Source organism: Vipera ursinii, assembly GCF_947247035.1.
Source record: "Vipera ursinii genome assembly, chromosome: 5".
In the NCBI taxonomy this organism is placed as follows: domain Eukaryota; kingdom Metazoa; phylum Chordata; class Lepidosauria; order Squamata; family Viperidae; genus Vipera; species Vipera ursinii.
The window spans coordinates 98,349,152-98,369,178 of NC_139518.1; the positions used below are offsets into that span (position 1 = coordinate 98,349,152).

General features: G+C 43.4%; 1 protein-coding gene across 1 annotated transcript in view; it reads right to left on the reverse strand.

The window, feature by feature from the left end:
- Nucleotides 1-5,529: 5,529 nt before the first annotated feature.
- Nucleotides 5,530-20,027, reverse strand: part of ZMIZ1 (zinc finger MIZ-type containing 1) — a 298,798-nt gene continuing 284,300 nt past the window's right edge. The window contains exons 17-19 of the mRNA XM_083364915.1: nt 19,783-19,946; nt 11,144-11,392; nt 5,530-6,507 (exon numbers count right to left, since the gene is read on the reverse strand). Coding sequence (XP_083221041.1) covers nt 6,400-6,507; nt 11,144-11,392; nt 19,783-19,946 — 521 coding nt within the window. The 3' untranslated portion in view covers nt 5,530-6,399. The remainder of the gene's footprint in view (nt 6,508-11,143; nt 11,393-19,782; nt 19,947-20,027) is intronic.

Here is a 20,027-nt window from a genome sequence, read left to right on the forward strand (position 1 = left end):
CATCAAATCAGAAACAGAAGCTTGGAGATGTACAAAACAGCTGCCCGGGGGATCGATCCAATTATTTTTCCAAATTTATTTAGGAAAAAGAAAAGCAACATGAGCAAAAAAAAATGAGAAATGCTTTCCAGTTTAGAAGAAAGTATATAAACATCTAGCCATAGTCAATCTGTTGTTTTTAAAAAAAAAATACAAAATAACGACATGAACGCCTGATATACAGGTTTCATTTGAATACATATTTATTAGATAAATATTAGGTTGTCACATCATCTAACTACATACAATTTTGCAAGACTAAAAATCACAATTGTTTCTCTGACCAGTTTTAAAGTATGAAATGATTGGAATTGTACTGTACATACAATGTACAAACAAAGACAAATGGCCATTTTTGCATGTTAATTCAGATTGTACTTTTTTTTTTTATTCTCATTCGGATCACGATATCAAAAAATTGTACAAAGTATGAATTTGGTTACAATCTTTTTTTTATTATTATTTAATCCCCTTTATTTTCTTCATTATTTTGTTTTTAGCACCCTAAAAATACACAGGTGATAAAAGACTAATACACTGAAGCTAATTATTACATGAAGGGAAAACAAAACAAATGCAATTTTTTTTTCCACGAGAGATTCAGAGTATATTACAAGAAATGAAACAGAAAGGTGGAGACTTCACAAACGCTAACAAACAGGATTCATTTTCCACATAAGATGGATCTTCAAGCTTTATTTTTTCCCCCCGTAAAATAAAAACAATACACAATCCAAGGAAAATGAATGCATTTCTGTTAACATGTCTCTTATTTTCCATTTACATATGTACAGATGTCGCTTGGAGTCTCCACTGCAGACATTACTGTGTGTGTGTGTTTTTAACATCCTATAATAACAATAACAATAATAATGCCTTGGCAGTAGAACTATAAATCTTTGTGTATGTTTTTCCAAGTTGGTATCTATTGGGAAAATTTTAAAACATGAAAACTCAAACAAAATGCCCCTAAAACAACAAATTGTGTGTGTGTGTGTGTGGGGACCCAAAACAGTTCTGGTTAGGAATATATAAATTTGCTTTTCAATACACACACACACAAAAAAAAACTCATTAAGGCTATTAACTTATGTTTCTTGAGAATAAGTTGCACTGAATTTAACAGGACTGACTTTTAAGGACACACAACTCCACACTGTTTAGTAGAGATGCTCAGTTATTTTAACAGGATGGCAGTGTAGTTAATTTTTTCCCCCCAGCCTAAAGAAATACAATATGCTGATGAATCATTCGTGTTTATTGGCGTGTTTGTGTTTGTTTGTGCGTGCGTGCGTGCGCGTGTGTGTGTGTATAAATCCAGGGCTTTCTAGGCTGATTTTGCAAAGCATGCTATTTTGATCAAATCCCAAACTTTATCCATCAACTTAGCTGCACAGACTCCGTGTTCAATAAATATGCTTCTTCTTTTTTGCATACCAAATCAACACACATAACATCTACCCCTGTCCGCAATGCAGGTTTAATTTCTGTTACTCGAGGAGACACACCTTGAAGTAATGGGAAGCCTTACACCAACACCAGTCGTAGATGTTTTTCATCCTGTTATGCTTCATTTAAAAAAAAAAAAAGTTACGTTTTTGCAGGCTTCATCTAGATCTGTAGAGCCAAACCCTAACCTTCAACACAACACTGTTTTAAAATAGTCTGGTTTCCAGTTACGCAGAAAAGCAAGAGGGGAAAAAAAATGGATTCAAGTAGTTGTTCGAACAGGTATGTGCTTAATAACAAAGGGACCGTTTTTTGTAGAATTACACAGCACTTAGTCTATGGCTTAAGATTGACCCGCAATTAAATTGCATCCATTAAGCTGAAGACACTCGAGGTCTCTGTTGACACACATTAAAAAAAAATAGCATTTTTTTTTTTACTAAGGTTGTGTGGGCAACCGTACGTAGCTGCTCCTGATGTTCAGTGATCGCAAATAAGGATGCATCAATTTGGGGAAATATCTTATATTAAAAAGAAAAACCTCTCGCAGTTCTATTGTCTGTTCTCACGATCTGTCATGTACAGCCCTAAGCACTATAATGCATATCAGATGTCAGCCTTTCTCTTAGGTGGGGATAAAGGATAATTCTCAGATGAATTTAAACAAGGATCTTTTTTAAAAGAAAAATAATAATAATAACAACATACTTGTCTATAAAGCAGAGGATCTATTGTTACAATAGTCATAACTCTTGAATATTATTATTATTTTTTTGCCTGGCTGTATGGATCATATGGGTTTACATACGTATAGGGACTAATTTATCAAAAAGAGAAATAAATGCTCCCTTAGTTTAAAACCCTCCTTTATCTGGGGATAGGGGGAAGAAAGAATGCAAAAAAAGGGGGGGGGGAGGAAGTCCCCCCACAGACTATGTATTTTAAAAACACATGTAAAAAGTGTTGGCTATTATAATCAATGACAAGGCTAAAATATTCACAAAAGATATTTACAAGATCGATCCTTAAAATAATGGATTTTGCATAATGAACAGCACTTTTTTAAAAGAGAAAGAAAGAGAGAGAGAGAGAGAGAGAGAGAGAGAGAGAGAGAGAGAGAGAACTGGGGCAAAAGTAAAGACGTTGGAACAGGTCTACATAAAATATTTTTAAAAGTCAACACTTCCGTTGGACAAGAAGAGAGGAACGAAAACCGCCATTTCCTGTTTAGCTGCAGTGAAATGCTGTGGGTTACCGCATATTTATCTATCTATCTCTCTATCTATCTATAAAGAGAGATATATAGATATCTATATCTGTGCATATATATGTCTCAAAATGCATACGCAGCAGTGGTGGTAGAACAAGAATTTACAAGCATGACTGCAGCGAAGAGAACAAACGCAGGATGGATGCACAGTTTTAACTTTTATCATGCCGTTCGTGAAGAGGAGGTTGATAGAAACCAACAAGCCAGAGAAGCTCGGGCCAAAATCCGACAGCCGAGTGTTGAAATCAAATACTTCTATATTTGATTCGATTCTGGGTAGGGAAGGGTGCAGTTTTGATAAGAGGGAGGAGAGGAGAGGGAGGAAAGAAAGGAAAAGGAGATTTATTTACCTACCTTATGGCAAGGGAAAGGAGAGAGAGGTAAGAAGGAAGGAAGGAAGGAAGGAAGGAAGGAAGGAAGGAAGGAAGGAAGGAAGGAGAAGGAATGGGAAGAAGGGGAGGGGGAAGAAGGAAGGGAAAGCGATGAGAAAGGGAATGGAATGGAAGGGAGGGAGGAATTAGAGAGAGGAAGGAAGGAAAAGTAGATTTATTTACCCTATGGCAAGGGAAAGAGGAGATGGAGGAAGGAAGGAAGGAAGGAAGGAAGGAAGGAAGGAAGGAAGGAAGGAAGGAAGGAAGGAAGGAGAGAGAAGGAATGGGAAGAAGGGGAGGGGGAAGAAGGAAGGGAAGGATGAGAAAGGGAATGGAAGGGAAGGGAGGGAGGAATTAGAGAGAGGAAGGAAGGAAAAGTAGATTTATTTACCCTATGGCAAGGGAAAGAGGAGATGGAGGAAGGAAGGAAGGAAGGAAGGAAGGAAGGAAGGAAAGAAAGAAAGAAAGAAAGAAAGAAAGAAAGAAAGAAAGAAAGAAAAGGAAGGAAGGAAGGAAGGAAGGAAGGAAGGAAGGAAGGAAGGAAGGAAGGAAGGAAGAGGAATGGGAAGAAGGGGAGGGGGAAGAAGGAAGGGAAGGATGAGAAAGGGAATGGAATGGAAGGGAGGGAGGAATTAGAGAGAGGAAGGAAGGAAAAGTAGATTTATTTACCCTATGGCAAGGGAAAGAGGAGATGGAGGAAGGAAGGAAGGAAGGAAGGAAGGAAGGAAGGAAGGAAGGAAGGAAGGAAATATCTGTACACAGAAGGCAGATGTTGAAATATTGGCCTCAGACAGAGCAGTTGGCACACATGTACTTTTTAAAAACACAGTTTACTATACACAATTTTTAAAAGGAGGACGACAGCACAACGGTGGGCCCAGAAGTGACCGGAAGCTCATACAGAAAGGAAGCAACTGAGGGAGAATCACAAGTACCACTGAAGCATTCGGATGGGAACTGTCAGGAAAATTGCACCAGAAGGACTTAATTTTTCCCCAGGCCCAATATCCTTGAAAATCTATGTTTTTAAGAAGAAAGACAGAAAGACAGACAGACAGAAAGAAAGAAAGAAGGAAAGAAAGAAAGAAAGAAAGAAAGAAAGAAAGAAAGAAAGAAAGAAAGAAAGAAAGAAAGAAAGAAGGAAGGAAGGAAGGAAGGAAGGAAGGAAGGAAAGAAAGAAAGAAAGAAAGAAAGAAAGAAAGAAAGAAAGAAAGAAAGAAAGAAAAAGAAAGAATAAAATAAAAAAATAAAATAAGGGGGAGAGGTGCTGGCAGGTAAAATGATAAAACACAAGACCAAAAGGATGAATCACAACACAGTCTAGAAAAGCCAAGACAAGCTGTTAGGGTTATTTGATGTTCCTCCGAATATAAATGCCAGTTTCAATTTCTCAAAATGAGTTTCTCCTCTCTTGGTTTGGACTGAGTGGACAGGGGCATCGGATGGGTCCACACAGTCAATCTTTTAGCTGCGAGGGAAACCTACCGCTTTTTGGGTGGTTGGTTTTTTTTTTACTTGCATCTCCCACCCTTCCGGGTCTAGGACAACTCGCTGTGGCCGACTCGATGCAGGACGAGAGTTACACTAATATCGAAGAAAGAGTGGAACAGAATCGTTAAAGAAAGGAGGGCCAAATTGAGGCGCGAAGGACAAAAATTAAAATCACTTTTTAATTATTTTAAACACCTGTGTCGAGTTGGGAGCCAAGAAGAAACTTGTAATCATGTCCGGGATGGGAATGGATTGCCAAGGCTCCAACTGCAGACCGTGAGACCCTGCTGCCCCCTTCAAGGCCACGCTACACAGGTGTCCCCATAACAAAAGGAGCGTATTCGATTGGACAACGCCATGGACTGAGGGGGAACGGCCAAAGGGGGAGGGGAATTCAAGTCTAACCATCTGGATTATGGGTGGGAAATCCAGCGCTGGTTTTGCTTCTCTTTGTGCCGGTGTAGTGTATTCAATAAAAGTGTAACTTTTGGGAAGAAGGATGTCCCAGGAGTTCCTTTCATGGATTTGCTAGCTGGACATCTGACAACTTAAACTGAATTGTTGAACTGTCCTGCAGTGAGATGGCCACAGCGAGGTACCCGGGGCGAGTTGGCTGCGGTGAGTTAACTGCACCAAGTTGTCCCATTCCGCACCCTGCAGGTTAAAAAGGGGCAGAGTTTTGATCACCTGGTTACGGTGGCCATCTTGACTTTGAACCCCTTCCCTCCCCTTGCAAGAGGGAGGGGGTCTTTTTCCCTGTCCCTTCCCTTGTCCTGTCTCCTGTGGGAATTGAGCAATTTTCTAACTGGTCTGAGTAAAGAGAACGTTCTCACGGCTAATCTTTTTGCAGGCTTTTCTTAATACTTCATATGCAAATAAGGTTCTGGACTGTCTCTCGTTTTTCTTTCCTTTTTCTGAACTGGCTGTTCTATTACCCAAAAAAGACCGTCGACTGAGAGAAAACTTTTGTCGAAAAACACACGAGAAGTCGGACCACCACACATTGTGTAAAGGGAGAGGGTCGCTCTGCCCACAAGGGCGGTTAAATAAAAGATGCTACAATTGGCTAGAAAAGAAAAGAAAATTTTAAAAAAACCTGGAGATTTCACAGGACTCTCCCATCACGGTTAGGGGGGGAGGGGAAAGCCCCACTGTCTGATGTCACCCTCTGATGCGTGTCGTGTGTGTACCCTACTTGTGACGTGACTGATTACTTTGTGCTTTTTGGTATTTTCGCATTCCAAGTCTGAAGTGTGCCGCCAACGGTAGTCCTTATTTCGTCTGACAAATAGACTGGAATCTGCATAACTTGGGGAGGAGCGAGTGGAATAGACATTACAGCCAAAGATAGGAGACGCATGGAAGAACACCGGTTGGAAAGACACTCTGAAACTGGTCAAGGATGGACTTGTCGCTGCTTCTTTCTTCCCTTGCTGGGACTAGTTGGGATGCTCCTTGCTAGGTATCCCCAAAGTGGTCCACTCTTTCGGTCTGCAGAACGAGCCCAAAGAGAGAGGTTTCCCACAGCTGTACGAACGGCCAGGCAGTCTAAGAGGTCAACCCCCAGATTGTCCCTCTTGCTTCTCTCCACTGCCACGACCCAAACTTGGGACTCAAGCAGGTCCGAGGTGCCGGAAGGAAGGAAGGGAGGAAGGAGTGTGTGCTGTACGCTCAAGCGGTGAGCTTGTCCTTGTGGGAAAGAGTAAGTCGAGATTCCTCGCTTGTGAAGCTACGGGGGTGTGTGTGTCAAAAGGTGTCAGGAGTGAAATGCAGAAGGCTTCAGTTGTTCTCAAAAAGAGAGAGAAGGTCATCGTTGCTATTGCTTGGTAAGTCAGGAGGATCCAAGTAGGAAAGTAACTCATCGGGGTTTGTGAGTTCGGGAAGCAGCTACAACAGAAAGAGAAGACAGCTGGTGAAGCCCTTGTCAAGTGTGCAGGCATCCACGGCCCACGTCTGTTGGAAGATGCAACTTCTAAAGCATCGTGAGAGACTCTCAACCGGACTAAACGACAACAGAACGTTGACATGCCGTTGTGCCTTCGTTGACGGAAGCCAACGAGAAAGGACTCCTCAAGCATCTTTGCCTCTTGCACACAAACATGCACATAAATAAGTCTTCCATGGACAATGCTAGCTGAGACCTTTCTCCCCACATTGCATACTTAAGGAAACTCTTCACCAGAAAGACCTTTGGTATATTTGCTCCCTCATCTCCATAAAACAGAGGGCTCAAGTTTCACTAAGACTTCTACTCATCTGTTCTAAGACTTGCCTTAGGTACGTCCCAGTCTTCCACTAGGATTCACCCACACATAGGTTACCCAGTGTCAGAAATAAATTTGCTTGATATATCCAGTTGGCAGTCCAAAGGTTTAGCAGAAGCCATTGGCATTTTTTTCCAGGGCAACCATCAGATTGCCAGCAAATACAGTTACACACCCAGCTAACAAATTGTATTTTATTTTATTTTATTTTTTTTTAAAAAACACTTCTACTATGGTTTCCTTAAAGCCAACATCCTAGTTGTATTCAGGCATGTTTAAACTCAACATTTAGTGGGAGGAAGCCTTTAAAAAAAAATCAGTTTTCTAATGGTTTATCCATTGAGAGAACAATTAAAACCCATCGGTCCTGCCAATTAGCTAATATCATGTAGCTTCTTCCAACCATTTGTGTAGGACTTTCCACACTCTTGAGTTACGTGAAATGATACGTGAGGCTTCCTGGGCGAAAACCCCGTGAAGTCCTTTGATTTTGCCAGCATCAGAGGCATAAAATCCCAACCCACCTTTTCCCCTTTAAATGCCCCAGATATTTGTCACAGTTTAGGTAACTTGAACAATCTTATCCGAATGCACAGGTGTGAAATGAAAGAGCGGAGTTTTACCTACACGGGTATTTCCATCCACATTTTTGAATAATGTTTTTTTCTCCCCCTCTTAAAAAGTCTGGCATGTCAGCTTTGTTCCCAGCTCCTCGACTACCTTCCTTGTTTAGGGGGGTGGGGGGTGGGGGGAGAAAAACCTTCACACTCTTTGCTTACAAATCATTTTGCCCCAGCTCCTGACAAGGACGAGTGACTTTCTTCCAAAGGCAAAAAAAAATTGTTAGGACTGCATCTTAGCCAGCAGAGACAGATAGTAAAGCCTCCTTAGAGTTAACTTAACTCTTCGTAACTTTATGAACATGTCCATGTAGTTGCTTTGAACACTATATCGCCTCCCCGCCCCCGCCAAGATGTCTTTCTCCCAGTTTCCTAGTTTGGAATTTCCCAGCGCTCCATCTGAGAGGATCTAACTTAAAAAAGATTCCCCCCACCCCAGCGGCCTGAAAGAAAACTGACTAATCTGATCTAAAGTTAATTAGATGCTGCCACCTAGTCTGATGCAGGAGACATTACCCAACATTAAATATACTAGCTGCAGGAGTACCCAGTCGAAAAGGAAGAACATTTCAGGATCAGAATAGAGCTGGAAGGGGCCTTGGAGGTCTTCTAGTCCAACCCCCTGCTCAGGCAGGAAACCCTATACCGTTTCAGACGAGTGACTGTCCAGTCTTCTCTTAAAAGCCTCCAGTGATGGAGCGCCCACAATTTCTGGAAGCAACTTCTGTCCCACTGGTTAACTGTCCTCACTGTTAGGAAGTTTCTCCTTAGTTCCAGGTTGCTTCTCTCGTTAATTAGTTTCCATCCATTGTTTCTTGTCTTGCCCTCGGGCGCTTTGGACAGTAAGTTAGCCCTTCCTCTTTCTAAGTCTAAAGTACAGATGACATGTGTCCTACAAACTGACCTTGAGGATTTTGGAAATTCTAGCAGGGGACTGTGGCTTCTTGCATTCCTTTTATCTATCTGGGGTGGTCAGACTCATCCCACTGAGCACGTGGCTTCGTGAGGGACACACATGGAGTGGTGAAGGGAGAAGGAACGCCCACCTAACTCGCCCAATCAGCCAAATCGATCCTTAAGATGAATAAAGAGGTGAAGGTTTTCCCTGTCTGGTCATCTCAAATTCTAAGTGGGGTGTGCGTGCAATCTCCGTTTCCTAGTTGAGGGAGCCAGTGTTGTCTGAAGACACTTCTGCGGTCACGTAGCCGTCATGACTATACACCGAGGTGCACAGAATGCTGCTACTTTCCCACCAAAGTGGTACCTATTTATCTACTCGCCTTTTGAACTGCTAGATTGGCAGGAGCTGGAGCAAGAAACAGGAGCTCGCCCCGTTCTGCGGCATTCGGGTCTTGAACCTGGGCTTTCCAGCTGACAAGTTCAGCATCTTTAACCGCTCAGCCACCGCGACCTCTTAAGATCAGCAGGGTGAGTTTACAGCCAGATCATCCTCCTGTCCTAGTTTCAATCTATTCCTTCATCCTTTGAACAATTGGTGCATGTGCAGAGGAGGTTTTTTTTTTTTTAACAACTGCAGCCACCCCTACATTCTTCGTTTGCTATAAGCTGTGGTTAGCAAGAATTAGTCAGCAATGCAAACAAGGGCTTAACCTTGCTGGCTTCTGCCATTTTGGTTGCTTAGTTTTGGAACTTAAGAGAAAAGACTTGTGACTTTGGCGAAGCTTTGATAAGCTGAGCTGATTAACTTCAGGGCTAGCAGGAAGGCTGGGGAGCTGTGAAAACATCCTCGAATAAGACAAGGTTAAACAATTTCCATACTGTTATCACGAACGTTACATGGATAGGTCCATATATGCCACAAGAGTTGAGCTACTCAATCTGGGCTAAGGTTTACAGAAGGAGCCCTGTGCGTGGACCTGAAAAATGACTCTGTGGAAGACAAAAGACCCGATTCTCAACACGGCAGGACTGGAGGAAAGATTTTGCTTCTCATCCAAGAAGCTTCTTCAGTGTTTTTTTTTTTTTAAACACCCTCCAAGGTAGTCCGGTTGCCTTTTGGAAAAGCACTTATAGCAAAGCACTTAGACTTATATGCCGCTTCACAGTGCTTTAAAGCCCTCTCTAAGCAGTTTACAGGGTCAGCCTATTTCCCCCCCCCCAACAATCCGGGTCCTCATTTTACCGACCTCGGAAGGAGGGAAGGCTGAGTCAACCTTGAACCGGTCAGGATCGAACTGCAAAATGGCTGGCAGCTGGCAGTCAGCAGGAGTAGCCTGCAGTACCGCATTCTGACCACTGGGCCTCTTATGGGACAACCATGACCTGGATGATTGAGAATCTCCACAGATGTTATCAAGACGTTATCCTTCCAACTTGTGAATCAACCAGACATTCTATAACAAGCCAGAATCTCCGAGGTCCCTGAAGTTTATTGCCAGAGAGGAAATGGGGAGCAAGCAGAGAATGGATTTGAATTTCATGCATATCAGCCCTTCTTACTTTCCCTGTCCGGTTCTCCATTGTCTACGCACCCGTAAGGTTGTTTTAACCATGCTTAACAATATTGTGTCACAACACAATGGATGGGACCATAAATGAACCCAAAGAGGCTGGGTTTGCCCCAGCTAACGCCTCTAACCAATTTGTGGGCATATAGACTACATAAGCCAGGGGTCTCCAACCGTGGCAACTTTTATGACTCGAGGACTTCCTAGCTGGCTGAGCAATTCTGGGAACTGAAGTCCACGAGTCATAAAGTTGCCAAGGTTGGAACGTCCTGATGTAATGAGGGTGGAGGTGAGCTTGTGGGCTGGTTTCCAAACATTTTGTTACCAGGCTAGGTGACACCTTCAGCTGAGTTTAGGGGATGTAAGTGTTCTTCTGTTTATAAGGGCTTCCGGTGTGGGTGTGTCAAGTGAGGGTCTTGTGATGGGTCAGGTGTGAGTCATCACTGAGAGACTTGTGATGGGTTTTGTGATGGGGAGGTTACTTCAGGTCAGGTTCATTGGGAGGTGAACTGCTGGTGGGAATGGGGTGCTTGCGTAGGTTGGTTGTGGGTCAGTGCCATCTCTGGTTGGCTGTTCATTTCCCAATGAACCTGACCTGAAATAACCTCCCCATCACAAGATCCATCACAAGACCCTTCCTTGGTACTCCCACACCTGACCCATCAAAAGACCCTCACTTGATACACCCACACTTGACCCATCACAAGACCCTCACTTGACACATCCACACCTGACCCATCACAAGACCCTCACTTGACACACCCACACCAGACCCATCACTTGACACATCCACACCTGACCCATCACAAGACCCATCACAAGACCTTCCCTTAACACACCCACACCAGAGGTCCTTATAACCAGAACAAAACTGACATTGACATTCTCTAAACTCCACTGAAGATGTTACCTAGCCTAGTAGTGAAACGCTCGGAAACCAATCCACAAGCTCGGAGGGTGGACCTCCACCCTCATCTTCCACCTGAACTCCAGGTATTTGCTGACACTATTGCAAACCCTGTAGTAAGCCAGCCTGCCTGCCTTCCTTCCTTCCTTCCTTCCTTCCTTCCTTCCTTCCTTCCTTCCTTCCTTCCTTCCTTCCTTCCTTCCACCTCTTCTGACCTCGAATGCACTGTGAAGGGAAGCAGGTGACAGAATGACACAGACTTACATCCAGCGATGGTTCCGGCATATCGGATGTTCCCTGCCCGCCAGGTTGAGCTTCTAAAGCTGCCGAGGGGTTAAATGCCAGGTCGCTGTGCGGATGGTTGCTAGCAGCGGCCTGGGTCGGCTGGCGGGACGGCTGAGTCGGGGGACCACTGTGATGTAATGGCTGCCCTGACTGGCTGCTGGGATGAGGGACGTGCAAACCTTGCGGCATGGAGCTATGGGATTGATCAGTGTTGCCAGGATGAGGGATCTGCAGAAGGAGGAGAGAAGCAGGAGAGCAGATATGAGGAGCTGTGGTGGAAAGCCGGAAGATGGGGAGGACATGGTGCAGGGGGGGAGGGCAATTGTTTCATAAACCATCATCGCTACAAGCCTTTATCATCCAGGAGGAACCTGGTTCGGGCACTCGTCTGTCGCCGAACCCACGGCATTCAAAACACAATGTTTAGAAAAATGCTTGGAATAAGACATGGTGGTCCCGTTGGGCTGCAAGTCCAGATGATGCCCTGAAAACTTCTGTGCAATTGGAAAGTTGAAATTTTGATTTTTCTAATCCCAAAGTTGCTTTTTTCCCCAAAAGGCAACTGGACTTTGTTTTTCCTTGAAGACGTTTCGCTTCTCGTCCAAGAAGCTTCTTCTGCTCCAAGTGGATGGTGGGGAAGGGAAGGATTTATATTCCGAGAAAAACCTCCAGGTAGCCTCCGTGACTCTCAGAGAGAGTGCTAACGACCAGATGACTGCAAGGAATTAAAAAAATCCTTCCACCCTCCACTATTCAGTCAGAACTGAAGAAGCTTCTTGGATGAGAAATGAAACATCTTCAAGGGAAAACAAAGTCCAGTTGCCTTTCGGGGGAAAAAAAAGCATCTTTGGGGCAACCATGACCTGGATGGCTGAGAAATCTCTATAAATATTTACTTTTCCTAGTAGGTTAACTTTTTAGTTAAACTCTCTAGCATGTTGACCTCTTTAACTTCCCTGGTATGAATTGTAATAAACAGAGCACAACTTTTCTTTTTTTTAGGCAATATATAATATATATACACACACATATACATATTTGTGTAAATTACTAACAAAGAATTAAGGGAGACTAAGATGCATTTCTGACTCTTTAGTCTTCATCAGTCAGTCATACCCTTCTGACTGATGAAGACTAAAGAGTCAGAAATGCATCTTAGTCTCCCTTAATTCTTTGTTAGTAATTTACACAAATATATGAACTGTCCGGTGTGACTACAGCCTGTTCGATGGCCTTTGAGATAAGGCTGAAAACAGGAAATAAAAATTTGCCCCATGTTTGGGGCCTAGCAAGGTAATCTAAATAGTTAACATTTGACAAGGCGGGTTGTATGACATGTGTGAGTTCCGGCACCTTTTTCTTTTACAAAAAAAGCACTGTGTATGTGTATATGCATATGTGTATGTGTATGTAGATAGATAGATAGATAGATAGATAGATAGATAGATAGATAGATAGATAGATAGATAGATGATAGACAGACAGACAGATAGAAAAATAGAATCAACTCTTGATAATTTAGTTGCAAGGTGTGAGGAACAAAAAGAGATGAGAAAGTTAGTATTTCACTTTTTGTGTTTGTTTGGTGATGGACTCTCCTTTACACAGGTGTTCCTTCATTGCAGACTATAATGACTGAAAAGAAACAGAATCGGAAGGGACCTTGGAGGTCTTCTAGTCCCTTTCAAGTAGGAAACCATATACTATTTCAGACCAATGGCTTCCGGTTTCTTCTTGAAAGCCTGCACTGATGAAGCACACACAACCTCTGGAGGCAGGCTGTTCCACTGGTTAATTGTTCTCACTGTCAGGAAGTTTCTCCTTAGTTCCAGGTTGCTTCTCTCCTTAATTCATTTCCATCCGTTGCCTCTTGTCCTGCCTTCTGGGGCTTTGGAGAATAGCTTGGCTCCCTCTTCTTTGAGATAGTGGAACACGGGTTATCATGTCCCCCCTTGTCCTTCTCTTCATTAAATTGGACAGAGCGAATTCTTGAAATCCATTATGTTTTCGCCTCCATCCCCCTCTAATCGTCTTCATTGCTCTTCTCTGCATCCTTTCCAGAAGCTCAATATTCCAAGTGTGGTCTTAGGAAAATGATACGTATGAATTACGTCTTTTAAACTCACCTGTATATATAGTGGCAAACCCGATACACAAACGTAAGGACACGAAAGGAAGTGCACAAACCTCCTAGCACATATAGACTTCCAGTATATCGTACAGAAACTATGTTCATGTTCGTAGTCACAGCTGATGACATTTCCACCAGCTCAATTTTCTCCCGCTTTAGAGATCTAAAAAGGAAATCTTTTGTGCTCCCACTTGACTATTTGAAGACCAGCGTGGGTGCTCCTTCCTTTTAAAGTCAGTAGCTGCCATTCAGACTTCATTTACACATTGAGGCAGCTTCCTGCCAAATTAGGAACACATCCCTCAAACCTAAAGCTTCCTGTACTGTCACCCAGCCATCGCAATAAAAAACAAACCATCATGATTGCAGTGTTGACTAATAATAATAATAATAATAATAATAATAATAATAATAATAATAATAATAATAATAATAGTAGTAGTAGTAGTAGTAGTAGTAGTACTAGTTGGAGGGGACCTTGGTTGTCTTCCAGTCCAACCCCCTGCTCAGGCAGGAAACCCTACACCATTTCAGACTAATGGCTGTCCAGTCTCTTCTTGAAAACTTCCAGTGTTGGTGCATTCACAACTTCTGGAGGCAGGTTGTTCCTCTGGTTAATTGTTCTCACTGTCAGGAAATTTCTCCTTAGTTCTAGGTTGCTTCTCTCCTTGATGAGTTTCCATCCGTTGCTTCTTGTCCTGCTCTCAGGTGCTTTGGAGAATAGTTTGACGCCCTCTTGACGTTATTTAGGTGACTACAGAAAATATATGGGCCTCTGCCTACTGCTAAGTTGGGCGTTCATTCTCCCATCCTTCTGCCTCAGTTGGCAAAAATCAGCTGTGTGAAACTGGCTATTCCCATCACCGATATCTTCTCTGCATCTCTTAGCACAGGGGTCTCCAAACTTGGCCCTTTTATGCCTTGTGGACTTCCAACTCCCAGGATTCCTCAGGCAGGCACGCTGGCTGAGGAATCCTGGGAGCTGAAGTCCACAAGGCATAAGAGGGCCAGGTTTGAAGACCCCCCTGTCTTAGCAGAAAGATACCAGACCTGATTTCTTTCAAGGATAATGACTAACAAAAACCCAAATCTCTTGAGGTTGCCCTTGGATGGGATAGCAGAATGGAGAACATGCCACTTTTGACGCTGGTCGAGAGGAAAGCACAAGATGAAGACAAAGCCATGAAGAGATGCTGGCAAAGAGATGCTTCTGGGACGTGTTTGCGCCACGGTTAGATGCGAGTCAGGGAACGTCTTCAAAGCCACATGGTTCTGTAAGTGTCACTTGCCTACGTGGCCGAGTAGAGCATCTGTCTTCTACAAAGGTCCAAGTCCTTCCTCCTTGCCCCAGACATTCAATGCGACACGCTAACATTTCCAACCGGTCCTTCAGCTCGCAGGCAGATGAACCAGGACATCTCCCTCGCTTGAGATGGGACGGGGGAAATGATGAGCCACGCCCGTTGATTTGCAAAATTTGCATTTTATGTTTGTAAAGAAATCAAAGTAACTTTGCGCATTTTCTGTTTTGAGAAGCAGGGAGAGAGAAGGGCGGAGGCAGGGGAAAGCTCATTTTCTTTTCTAAAGAAAGAGAAGTAGTAGAGGGAGGGAGGGAGGAAAGGAAAAAAGTAAAGGGAGGGAGGAAGGAGAGGATGGGAGGGGGAAGGAAGGAAGGAAGCAGCAGAAGGAGGGAGGGAGGGAGGAAGGAATGAGAAAGGGGCAGAGGGAGGGAGGGAGGAATGAAGGATGAAAGGAGAAGAGAGGGGGAAGGAAGGAAGCAGCAGAAGGAGGGAGGGAGGGAGGAAGGAAAGGAAAAAGAAAAGGGAGGAAGGGAGGGAAGGAGGAATGAAGGATGAAAGGAAGAAAGGACAGGAAGAGGGGGGAAGGAAGGAAGCAGCAGCAGGAGGGAGGGAGGAAGGAATGAGGGAGGGGCAGAGGGAGGGAGGGAGGAAGTAAAGGAAAAAAGTAAAGGGAGGGAGAGAGGAAGGAGGAATGAAGGATGAAAGGAGTGGAAGAGAGGGGGAAGGAAGGAAGCTGCAGAAGGAGGGAGGGAGGGAGGGAGGGAGGGAGGAAGGAAGGAGAGTCCCCCCCCCGTTTCTTAGTTCCTGGTTAATCTCAGTCCTTCTAAAGTGTGTGAAATGAAGCTGAATATTGGCTCAATTTCATATTTTTTTTTGCAGACGCTGCTATTTTTTCAGCCTGGGAATCAATTGCATTAAGGCAGGCGCTGCAGATTCCTCCTTCGTCTTACTGTAGCCAAGAGACATTAAAAATGATTTATGAAAAGGCTGAGAGGAAGGGTTTCTGGGAGAGACCTCATATATATAGGGAAGTGGATCTTAAATAACCAGAAGGCAGGGCAGCTTTCCTCCTTGAAAGAGGTTAAGTGTATTTTTTCTTTCCAAAAAAAAAAAGGGATTTACCTCCTTCTGGATTTCTGGGTGTGGGCTTGTCGTGGCAGCTAAACGTTAAACTTTTAACGTTCTAGAAAGAGAATCTGAAAATAAACAACCCTCCCCCAATGGTTTTTCCCCCCCTCTTTTGGTTGTTTCATCTATTTCAGAAACAAAATAATTCAATGTGCAATAGGCTAGTATTAAAAAAAAGCAATCGTGCCCTTAGCTTTGATAAATGGCCGCTTTTAGCGACAGGAGCTGGCAACAATTAGCGAAACAGTTTGAGGTGGAATGTTCTGGAGAACTTTGGCCCATTTCCGAAAGGCAACTGGACTTCCTTGGATTTTTTTTTTCCCTTGAAAACATTTCACTTTGGGACAGTTCTGCTTCTTTGGCATTCTCATCCCAAAGAATTTTTAATTTAATTTTAATTTTTATTACATTTATATCCCGCCCTTCTCCGAAGACTCAGGGCGGCTTACAAGCTTAGCTTTTTCCACAAGGCAATGGGACTTTGTTTTTCTTTGAAGACGTTTCGCTTCTCATCCAAGAAGCTTCTTCAGATCTGACCGGATGGTGGGGAATGGAAGGATTTATACTCCTTGCAGACAGCTGCTTATTTGCATTCTTTTAGGGAGTCATTGAGGCCACCTGGAGGTTTATCTGTGTCCTCAGGTTCCCCTAAGTAGGGTAAATGGTGTAGTTGAAAGATGGATAAAACTGTCCTTTCCTAAGTTCCAAGAAGGCTCCACCATCCATTTGCACCACTCAGACGATCCCGAGAACACAGGTAAACCTCCAAGTGGCCTCAACGCCTCTCCAAAAGAATGCAAATGACCACCTGTCTGCAAGGAGTATACATCCTTCCACTCCCCACCATCCAGTCAGAGCTGAAGAAGCTTCTTGGATGAGAAGGGAAAACGTCTTCAAAGAAAAAGAACGAGGAAATCCAGTTGCCTCGTGGAAAAAGCATCTTTGGGACGGGATGACTGAGAATCTCCATTGACATTTGACGTTCTGGTTGACACAGACGTCTTTCAAGCGTGACACCACAAAATTCCCCCAGAATGCCATGCTCTAGAAAAGAAGTTAGCGTGGCATGGAGGTGACATGGAGCAGAAGTTCTCAAATACTCCTTTGGGCGAGGGAAGTTGTTGGGGATCGTGCGTGTGGTCAAGAATGTAAGTGGGAGATGAGTTCAGCCAAAATGTGCGAAGCCTACCAGGCCTATTTGCTTAATGAAATACACAACTCGCTCTCCATTCCAGTTATTCCTTAAAGGGAACTGATTTAAGCAAAGGTGGAAGCAGAATTCCTTTTTCCAGCGGTGGGTCCTGTTCCAGACGACGTCATTTACGAAATCAGTAGAACAAATTTATGCCACAAACGGAGCAACTTTGAGGGGTTAGGGTTCAACTTTAGACAGGAAGCTCTGACAATCTGTAAGATGGCAAATTCTTTCTCAGAGAACCCAACTACAGACAACTGGATTAAGTTATGTCCTATGAGTTGTTTACAAGCTCCGTGGTGCTTAGAAAATAAAAATAAAGTCAAAATGCGCCAGGGCAAAATGGGAAATATGGCATCTGTTGTCCACGTGTTGTTTTGTTAATGGCTAGAAAGACACGCTAGTCTCCTTGGTTATCACTCCTAAAGGACTGTCGAGGAAGATCAACAATTATTATGTACTCAATCTTTTATCAGAAGTGAGTAACGCCGTAACATTAAATGCTGCCGTGTTTTGCCAAATAGCATACAAGGTCCAATAAAAGGCAGTTTTATTAGCTGAGGAAGGGTTAAGGACTGTTGGCAGTAGAGCGACTGCGGTCAACCACTTGAATGAGGTCCTTGTATCAATTTTTACCTCTATGTTCTTATTGTCAAGGATGAAATTTTGGCAGCTACATGCCTCTGTGTTTCAACAGAGTAACGGGGGAGGTGTTACTTTCAAGTGGGTTAGATGGAGAAACAAAACTTGAAGATTCCACTGAAGACTGTGAGAGCCTGAAACCTTTTCAAGGACACCATAACAGGTGCAGATTTGAAACAGACGGTTCCCATTACAAAGTGGACGTTTGTGTGGACTAAGTCAGACGTTGGGGGTTTGGCTGGGAAAATTATTGTTGAAGTCTATGATTTGGTGTTGGAACCTCAGAATTAGTTTTGCTTCAACATTACCATGCAGTGCCTTCAATAAACAGTAAAATTTTTGGAAATGGAATGAACCTGGATTTTTATTTGGATTCTGGAGCTGGATGTTGACAGTCATGTGGCTTCAGCGGCCAAGTTAAATATTCCCTGATGTAATAAAAGCTAGAGTTAATGGACCTTTATTTAACGTACTTTGGATGCAGCAGGCAAATTTGACCATTTGGGAAGATCACCAAGATGGCAGTGAGATAACTGGAGAATGGCCATAGTGAGCCATAGCAATAGCACTTAGGCTTATATACCACTTCATAGCGCTTTACAGCCCTCTCTAAGCGGTTTACGGAGTCAGCACATTGCTCCTCCAACAATCTGGGTCCTCATTTTACCGACCTCAGGAGGATGGAAGGCTGAGTCAACCCTGAGCCAGTCAGGATCGAACTCTTGTCTGTGGACAGAGTTTGCCTGCAATACTGCATTCTAACCACTGTGCCACCAGGCTTTCCATTATACCATCAGCATTGTCATGAATGGCAGAGAAAGTGTAAGAAAAATGCTTTTCCTTAGTCGGTTTACAATGTAGTTGAGGCATTATTTGAATCCTTGGAGAGCAAAAACACCTTTCTTTGTGATCTAATTTCTACCTAGCATCTAAGGAAGGCAGGGGACAATATGATGGCTAAAGAGTTGAACCCTCCCCACCCACCCCTCGGATGTTAAAAAGCCGGTGGGGGCATCTACGTATTTTGACACAACGAACAGCATCACCAAACGGCCTTTTAGATATAGCTATAAGATGTTGGTGTAAACCATAGAGTGACACTTAGGCGAGACAGGTGGGGGAGACATGCAATAAATAAGTTAAATACAATAAATGAGAGATAGAATTTGTTCCTGGGGCTGAGGGTGAGCAAGAACCGGTGTCGCCGTGTTAAACCACAACCCTGTAGAAAACACCTCTTTTGGGACACCTAATGGAGAAAGGGACGTTGTGGCATTTCTGCGATGGCTCCATCACGCAAGATTCATCACTGCTTCCCACGGACATGCATGGACCGGACTATTGGGTGTATTGGGTGGCTACTGCAGGAGAAACAGGCGTTGGCCCAACTTATCTCTGTCCTAAAGATGCTTTTCCAAAAGGCAACAGGATCTTCTTGGTTTTTTTCCTTGAAAATGTTTTGCTCCTCATTGAAGAAGTGTCATGGTCCTAACGGATGCAATTCTTCGAAGAACCTCAAGGCATTGTTTACCTCTTTTAATCCAAAGAGCATAGCTTTGGTACGTACATGGTCAAGCCGAAATCTGGATTCTCCTCCCCTAAGCACACAGTATCAAAGCATAGTTTCTCCCTTTAATTCACTGTCATAAATCACATTCTCCAAAGTTTGCATTGTAAGCTTTCCCTCCTGTTGAACAACCCGCCAAATTCTTATCTTCTCTTATTTCCAAAGAGCCTCGAGAGACATTCTTCGTCCTCCCCCTAGTATCAACTAATTCTAACTCTAAAAGTAACGCACAAGTTTTAAAGAAGCAAAGCTGCCTCTCCACATGTTGTCAAAGCAAGAACATCTGATGTTAGCAGCGTTGACAAGAAGCTTCTTCAGTTCAGAAGTGAAATGTTTTCAAGGAAAAAAAAGACCAAGAAAGTCTTGTTGCTTTTTGAAAAAAAGCACCTTTGGGGCAACCACGACCTCGATGATGGACAATCTCCCTAGACATCTAATCTCTGCTTTATTTCCCAGGCATTGCCTTGCAAAGATGAAGCTGTACATCTTTTACAAACTCACCTTTTCTTTTTTCTTTTTCCTGTTGCCCCATTTTCGTTTTTTTTTTTTAAAAAAAAAATCTCCGTTTACTTTGCTGACTGCATACGCTGAATTTTGCAAACTGCCTGTGGACAGATGGTCACATAAGCAAGGTAAATAAGAAAGTATCCTTACAGGTTCCTGCATGGGATGACTTAGAGGTTTATCAAGCGCTGCCATGTTGCTGGTCATATCCGGCGGGTGTGACAACTGGGGGCCATGCATGAAGTCGTTCATAGATGTCCCGCCGGGATTCCCGTGGGGAAAATCAAAATTGCTGTGACCTTGGTAACTGTTACCTAAATAGCAAAGAAGAAGTAAAGTAAGAACAGTAAAGTTGGAATCAAAATCAAACCAGCAAGACCAAGTCGCAATTTTTC